At 41.5% G+C, this 8,270-nt stretch overlaps 1 protein-coding gene across 1 annotated transcript in view; it reads right to left on the bottom strand.

Moving 5' to 3' along the window:
- LOC116055830 overlaps window positions 1-4,175 on the bottom strand; it is a 7,181-nt gene extending 3,006 nt beyond the window's left edge. Inside the window, exon 1 of the mRNA XM_036003184.1 lies at window positions 3,898-4,175. Coding sequence (XP_035859077.1) covers window positions 3,898-4,175 — 278 coding nt within the window. The remainder of the gene's footprint in view (window positions 1-3,897) is intronic.
- Window positions 4,176-8,270: the final 4,095 nt, after the last annotated feature.

Here is an 8,270-nt window from a genome sequence, read left to right as displayed (position 1 = left end):
TTGACGGCAGTGAGCAGGTCAGTTATAATGTCCTCTGAGACCATCACAGTCCCAGAGTCAGACCAGTGACACTCCTGTTCAGATGCAGAGGTCATTGAGATCTGGCCAGTCTGAGCAGACCCCAAAACCAGTAGAGTGGGTATCAAGTTTTCCAATGGTTTTCCTTTTGAATCCTAGGAAGTGGGGATCCGACTCCCCGGCCAATGGGACCTTGCGTCTTCTTAGGTCCAGGAACAGGAAGGATCGAGCTAGCTCCCCAACATCTTTGTCGTCGCTGTTCAGTATGTTCAGAAGATGGGAAATCCACATGCTGGTGTAGATCCTCTCTATGTTTGGTACCCCCAGTCCCCCTTCCCAATGGGGGTGAAAGATAATGTCACGGGTGCTGTGTGCATTGAGTCCAAACAATTTTCGCACTAAGCTCACTGTTTTGTTATTCATTTCACTTAGGACTTTCTGCTGGATGTGAGTGTTGGAGAACAGATGTACTTTTGACAGTTCTACCTGTCTGATAGCTTCCAACTTCATAGTCCGAGGCAGGCACGCCGTATAGGGGGGAAAAGTTAGGACAATTCCAAGGGCCCATGACTGACAGGGGCCCCAAAAAATAGGTAAAAACTAATATAAAATGATTAAACCATCATCATTCAGTAGGCCTATATATATATTTCAAATATAATAATAATATTAATGATCTCTTTGTTTTTACTTGTTTTTGGCAGTAAAAGGTAAATATCCCCATTGACCAAAAAGTAAACATCCATATTGACCGACCACCCCCCTGTATCTGCATGAAATGGTTTGGTCCTGCCTTAGAGCACTCAGTGGTGTTTAGTTGAAGTCAGTAGATGTACCAGAACTACAGTGACCACAGTGTTGCCAAGTAACGTTAAATCAAAATCTGGTTTTCAAAAAAGGAAAGAGCGAAAAGACAAAGTAAAGGGTGTCAAACTGTAACCCAGTTTTTCACTAAGAAAGGTGGTAGCCTATAGTCTGTGAGTGGTATTAACCTATTGGCTTAATGTCCATAGTGAAATAAGCTAGCTAGCTACAGACTAGTGTTAGCCTACATTTAATCACCATTTAACCAGTGCAGGGAAACGTTTAGCAAGATATTCATATTAAATCATTGTCCCTGCCCCTTTTAGCAGAATTAACAACAGATGAGTCAGCAGCAGCCCAGTCTCCCCCTAACTGTGCCCCCCCCGTCCCAGTGAAGAAGGTGACCAACATTGTGTTCAATGACATGCCAGTTAGCATCATAGCAGGGAGTCTGTGGGGATTTCTCTGTCTCTCTTGCTCTTTTTACCATTACAAAAAAGAAAATGAAATATTTATTAATGACAGAAATTCAACCATATTAATAACAATTATTTTCTCACATAATGATCATTATAAAATAAAAAAACAACAACCTACTGTCTTACTGGATGCTGGACAGTTGGAAACAGTGAGTAGCTTACCTGAGCCTGCATGTAAGATACAGACAATATTAACTGGATTCAACTACAAGAAGCAAGACATTTGCAAACCTTTAATTAGAGTTATGTAAAGCTTTTGATGGGACAGTTAGGTCCTAGAGATGTGGTGACAACAGCTGGGGGGCCCAATTAGATTTTTTGTCATGGGTCCCAAAATTCCTGGCGGCGCCCCTGGTCAGAGGCAGTGGGCATCTGTCAGTCAGGTCCAACCTGGATGGAAACTCAGACGAGATGGTGTTTACTTGCTCCTTCAATTCTCCTGCTGTGTTGATTTTGTGTCCAAGGTAGCTGTATGTCTCATGAAGGGAATATACACATATGGATTTTGATGCTATTGTGAACTCAGGGCATTTATCAGTTTTTGAACCATACCATTGATTCCCTCCACTCCTCCTCTCGTACAGAACAGCACATTTTGTCTCCTTAATCTCCAGACATGACCATTCCAGAAAGGAATCTGTCCCGGCGAGCATGTTTGTAATTATACTCTCATCTCTGGAGGCTATCTGGACATCTTCGGCATAGTCCTGTACTGGGTTGGGGGAGATGGCACACACACACACACACACACACACACACACACACACACACACACACACACACACACACACACACACATTTCATTACATTGCATTACATTACATGTCATTTAGCTGACACTTTTATCCATAGATCTCCCACACCAAAGGTATGTGTCATATCCACTGCGCCATCACCACCCACCCACCCACATACACACACACACACACACACACACACACACACACACACACACACACACACACACACACACACACACACACACAAACACACACACACACACACACACACACACACACACACACACACACACACACACACAAACACACACTTTCAGTACATACAGTTTAATCCCAGCATTGTTTATCACCGAATTTCAATGAATAATTTCATAATGACAGCATGAACATTCTTCATGTGACTTTACTGGTATCAAACCTGATGATACATAAGATCAACCTTTGGTTTGTTGTTGTACAGCAGAGTCAAAGCATCAGCTTTAATGTTTGGGTTTTTAATTTGCTGGGTGCATTGACTTGTGTGGTCTAGACCTACTCTGTCTTTAAAGTGTCCCAAAATAACCACAAGAAATACAACAAGTAAAGCCGGGGATACTTGTTTGATAAAAATCTTTTCTTGTGCAAAGACAATTAGAGCGTGTTCACTTCTATAGAAACAACACCTATAAAAGAATGATAGTGTTCTTGGCAGGAGTCTAAGGAAGAAGAACACACACACACACACACACACATACACACACGTGCCGGCCCTGCTATTCTCTTAAAGAGACAGACGCAGTATAAACTTCAGGTCCCTTACGTAGCTACGGAGAAAGCTCTGCATGGAGCCTCCACACAACCACAACCACAGACACACACACACACACACACACACACACACACACGTGTGTCTCTGTTTGTGTGTGTGTGTGTGTGTGTGTGTGTGTGTGTGTGTGTGTGTGTGTAGGAGCTGCTTTCCACCAGCAGATGGAAACATTTACACAGTTTTCCACAGGCTTACACAGGCTTCTTTCTCTGATTTGGTAAAGATTAAGTGTAATCAGAATTTAATGGATTTAAAAAATTGAAACCGGATTTGAAATTAAACTGCAAGTTAAAATGAAGCCCTGATTTAATAAGTTATGTTTAAATGTCCACTCTAACAGACTGAGTGATTTTCTCTCTCATCAAGCTAATACATTTTAATTTAATTCTTCACTTATATATTTATTCAATTACATACATACATATATACATACTTACACACACATATACACATGCATACATACATATATACATACTTACACACACATATACACATGCATACATACATATATACACTTTTCCCCCAGGGTTACAGTCTCTTCTTCCTTTAACACTGTCTTTTCTACTTTACAGCATGTGTGATGTTTTCTTCCTCCCAGCACCAACAAGTCTTTCTATAATATAGTTTCATCATCACACCAATACTGCTGCCATATTGATTGTGCTTATGTCTTAATGGATGTCTAAGCTTCAGCTCTGGGAACTTGTGGGTCTACCTGCTTAATTCGGAGTGTTTATTTGGACAGAATATCCAACTGGCTCATTCCCCTCCCCACCAACAGGAACAGGGACCCTTACTTTCCATCCGGTACATTATAAGGAATATTTCAATGATAATATTTATCCCAATCTCTCTCTGCGGTATGCACTGACTCATACTCTGTTTTTAAAGGATAATTTCGGTATTTTAATCGATTAATCTTTGCAGCTCTAACATGGAATAACCAGGGAGAAAGTGAGCTGGCATCATCCTGTTTTCTGCCTTTGCATTATGAATCCACTCAAAAGTCCTGTGTCTTAACAAAAAATCTTTTCTAGGGGTCCCCAGAGACCAGGAGGCCCCCAACAACTGTCTCTGCTTGGAGTCCTGAGAGAGATCCGGCTCAGGGTCCAGGTTCTGAGGATTTTGAGAGAGATCTGGCTCAGGGTCCAGGTTCTGAGGATCCCGAGAGAGATCTGGCTCAGGGTCCAGGTTCAGGTTCTGGGGATCCTGAGAGAGATTCGGCTCAGGGTCCAGGTTCTGAGGATCCCCAGAGAGATCTGGCTCAGGGTCCAGGTTCTGAGGATCCTGACAGAGATCTGGCTCAGGGTCCAGGTTCTGAGGATCCATGAGAACGAGCAATGGTGTTGACAGCACTGATCCAGGCCGACCTGCAGAGACGACAGCTGAAGCTTTGGAGAAATGCTGCAGTCTGAGCTGCCGCTGCTCCCAGCATGCATCTTACTGGCTCAGGTGGAGCGTGAGGCCGAGCCGTCTGCTATGAGGAGGCTTGGCCTGCAGGGGGCCCTCTTTCTCCGGGCTGCTGCCGCTCAAACCCCCGAGTCTCTGAACACATGTCCACAGACAAAGACAGAGAGGAATGTAACCCTACAGGACTTATGTTCAGCATCAGTTAGCGTCCATTAAAAGTTCTGTTGTTGCTGCTGACAGACTCAGATTATTATTCTAAGTGTCTGACAACATTATGGAAAGCAGTGGCGTAACGAGCCAACACCGGGCCCTTAAACAGGATTGTCAAGGCGGGCCCCCCTACTACAGCATGTGATGACGGCACAATGTCCACGAGTAGGCTACCATCAATAGGACAGGATAGGATCATAGAGACACAGCATATAAGAGATGAGATGACTGACAAAATCAGGAGTAGCCAACGCGCACCACAACAACAACAAAAAAACACTGGTGAATGTGCACCATAACACATGAAAAAACACAAAAGGGCAGTCCCTCCAGGATTTCGTGGCCTTTTTTTTAGATTGTTGCGGCCCAAAATGCCTGATTTTGCGATAAAAGTTGCGATGTATTTTGTATGTTTGTTGCAATGAAGTTGCAGAAGACAGTGAAAGTTCATTAGCAAAACAGTTTATTGTATAGTTCTTTAAAAAAAAAAAGGAAACTTGTTTCGTGGAGAATAATAATTATTACTATTAATTAATACTAATAGTAATAGTAAATACTAAATAATACTCTGGGCTGAGATTTCCTAGGAACCTTACCAAAAAGGCTCAGGTTGCTGCAAATGTTGCTATAATATGAAAATGGCTGGTGGATTTAAGACAAAAAGTAATAATTCATTGAATGAATCAAATTTGAACATATGTGTCGCTGTCAGTGGCTTGTTGATCTTTACATTGTTAGTTAATTTCCTATCCTGGCCTGGGACACACATTCATACGGTTTAATAAAGGACTTATTGGACTTTAACGTATCATTGCACTTACAATAACGAGCGTAACGTGTCCTCAATTTAGGTTATCGTGTCGTCTCATCTCCGTTTTTTCCTGCATCCACTGTGTGTGATTGTGTGTGCGTGTGTGTGTGTGTGTGTGTGTGTGTATGTGTATGTGTGTGTATGTGTGTGTGTGTGTGTGTGTGTGTATGTGTGTGTGTGTGTGTGTGTGTGTGTGTGTGTGTGTGTGTGTGTGTGTTTGTGTGTGTGTGTGTGTGTGTGTCAGTCGCGGGGGGAACTCAGCAGCCCGGCCCACTGCAGAGATCAGACAGGATGTAAACAGCAGCAGCTTTCAGTGACTTTAGAGAGAAAAATTGTCACAGCGTACATTAATGTTAAAATGTTTACATGTTGGCAGGACGGTCTGAAATGTTTTGCACGGTCTTGTTGGTAAATGTGAGATGTTCGAGTCACACACGTGAAGAGAACGGTCTCTGAAACAAGGAAATGAATTTGACCCGTTCTCACTCCCGCTTGGTCAGTGGCCAAATTCGATAGGGGGCCCCGGCTGTCAATCACTATCTTCCAGTCACGCTGGCCCCTGATTGGTCCGGGCCCATAAGCACCGCTTACCCTGCTTACTGATAGTTACGCGTCTGATGGAAAGGATCCCTACAGAGATAGACCTTTTAGTTAAAGAGTAAGATCCTTTTAGTTTAACATCAAACAGCCCCGAAATCACCATCACCAAACTCACCAGACTCCATGTAAATAATCAGGACTTTTAGCGTTTATAGAGCCACCATATTTCCACCAGACTCCATGTAAATAATCAGTATTTTTAGCGTGTATAGAGCCAGCATATTTCCACCAGACTCCGTGTAAATAATCAGTACTTTTAGCCTGTATAGAGCCAGCATATCTCCACCAGACTCCATGTAAATAATCAGGACTTTTAGCCTGTATAGAGCCAGCATATTTCCACCAGACTCCATGTAAATAATCAGGACTTTTAGCGTGTATAGAGCCAGCATATCTCCACATGTAAATGGGTGAATTAAGGGTTTATTTCAACCAAACCAGAGTGGTGATTGTTGGAACAGTGGAAAGATGAACCAAGACGGCTTTTGGTAGTTTTATTTAGTTTCTGTCCACTTTGAATGAAGTGTGTTTTACATTGATAAAAGGCCCCCATCACTAAAATGTAAAGCTTCACAAAATGCTGCTCAGAGTTCACCGATCATCTTTTGGTCCAACATTTAAGTGAGATAAAGATATATTGTTTATCATCGGTTCAACAAACATAAAAGGCAGGATTTAGATATCAGTCGTAAGACTATTAATAAACCGGATAAAAGAATATATTAAATATGAGACAACAACAAGGTTAAGGTTGCTTTTACTGCCTAAAGAGTCTTACAATAAGAATACTGCAGCAAATAAAAGAGATAAGAGGCAATAAAAACATTTCAAACATTAAGGTGGGTAGGATCAACATCTAACTAACAGATATCACCGCTGATTACTGACGTTAGAACAAATGATGAGCTGTTTTTAGACATTTTAATGCAGAAATATTACATATTATATCTTCAGGTTTAAAGATATAAACACTCGGAGCTCGGAGAATAAACTAAATGTTTCTGTCTGGAGGACATAAATAAATACATTTAAGTGAGATAAAGATATATAGTTCGTTATCTCGGCCAACAAACATAAAAGGCAGGATTCACACATTAGTTGTAAGAAGAATATATTGAAGATAAATATGAGACAATAACAATAAGTTTAAAGTTACTTTTTACTGCCTACAGTGTCTTGCAATAAGGAGACTACAGCAACTGGTGCCCAGATAGCTCAGTTGGAAGAGTGGGCGCCCATATATAGAGGTTGACTCCTCAACGCTGTGGGCCAGGGTTCAACTCCGGCCTGCGGCCCTTTACTGCAGGTCATTCCCCCTCTCTCTCCTTTAATTTCTTCAGCTGTCCTGTCAATAAAGGCCTAAAAATGCCCCCAAAAAATAATCCTTAGAAGACTGCAGCAATGACTGAAGGAAGATTCTTCCATAAATACATTTCCACACGTCTGACTAACAGGCTGCTTTAACACAGGAGCCTGCAGGTGGTTTGTAGTTTTGAATATTGTGTGTTTGTGGATGTTTACTTCTGATCCCAATAGGTTAGTGGCGGCTAGGCTAACAGGATGCCACCTATAGTAAAACACATGGAGCAGCTTCCTGCTGCGTGATATTCAGCAGTAAGGGTCACTGGAGGAATGACTGCAAGCAAATGGCACCATCTGTCACACAGTTTCAGCCAAACCTCCAGCGGCCCGCCGGAGCAGATCTGCACCGCCGTTATTCACACCTTCAGCTCCCATCACGCCTTTACTTTTCATATTTTATATCTGACTGAACAACAACACACCGACCATTGAAGTCTCTTTACAAACAACCAGAAAGAAAATGAATCTGCAACTGTTTTCAGCTCCAAACGTCTGAGAGAACTCGCTGCTTCTCTTGGTCTTAATCCCAGTAAAGTGAAGGTTTCTGGGTAAAATAAGTCTTTTAAAGACAAGATTTTGTGTTTTAGGATATACTGACGGGCAATTTTTTATTGTTTTTGTGACCCTTGTGTTTTCCTCGGGTCAAATTTGACCCATTTTCAAAGTTTTTTATGACAGAAATATGGGTTTCTTTCAACCAAATAGCCCAAAAATAACCTGGATTCATGGATGTATGTTGTATGGAACCCATATAACGTTCTTCGCAGGTACAATGAATGATTACTTTCTTTGCATTTTGGGGGTTTTATTCAATTTCATAGCATTTAAAAAAAAAATTTAAATAGCTTTCAGTATCAAGACAATACTGTGCAATATCATTACTCCATACTGCATATATCACACTGTATATAAAACCATATTTTTTTTATATATATATGTATATAGTGTCTCAGAACTGTGCACCTTACCCCCCCTTTTTTTGCACTACTTATTTTATTCCATGTTGTTATACTTATTTTACGTACATGTTG

The sequence above is a fragment of the Sander lucioperca genome, chromosome 7 (genome assembly GCF_008315115.2).
Source record: "Sander lucioperca isolate FBNREF2018 chromosome 7, SLUC_FBN_1.2, whole genome shotgun sequence".
Taxonomy (NCBI): domain Eukaryota; kingdom Metazoa; phylum Chordata; class Actinopteri; order Perciformes; family Percidae; genus Sander; species Sander lucioperca.
Note: the sequence above shows the minus strand (reverse complement) of the source record. Positions and strands in the feature narration are given on the sequence as shown.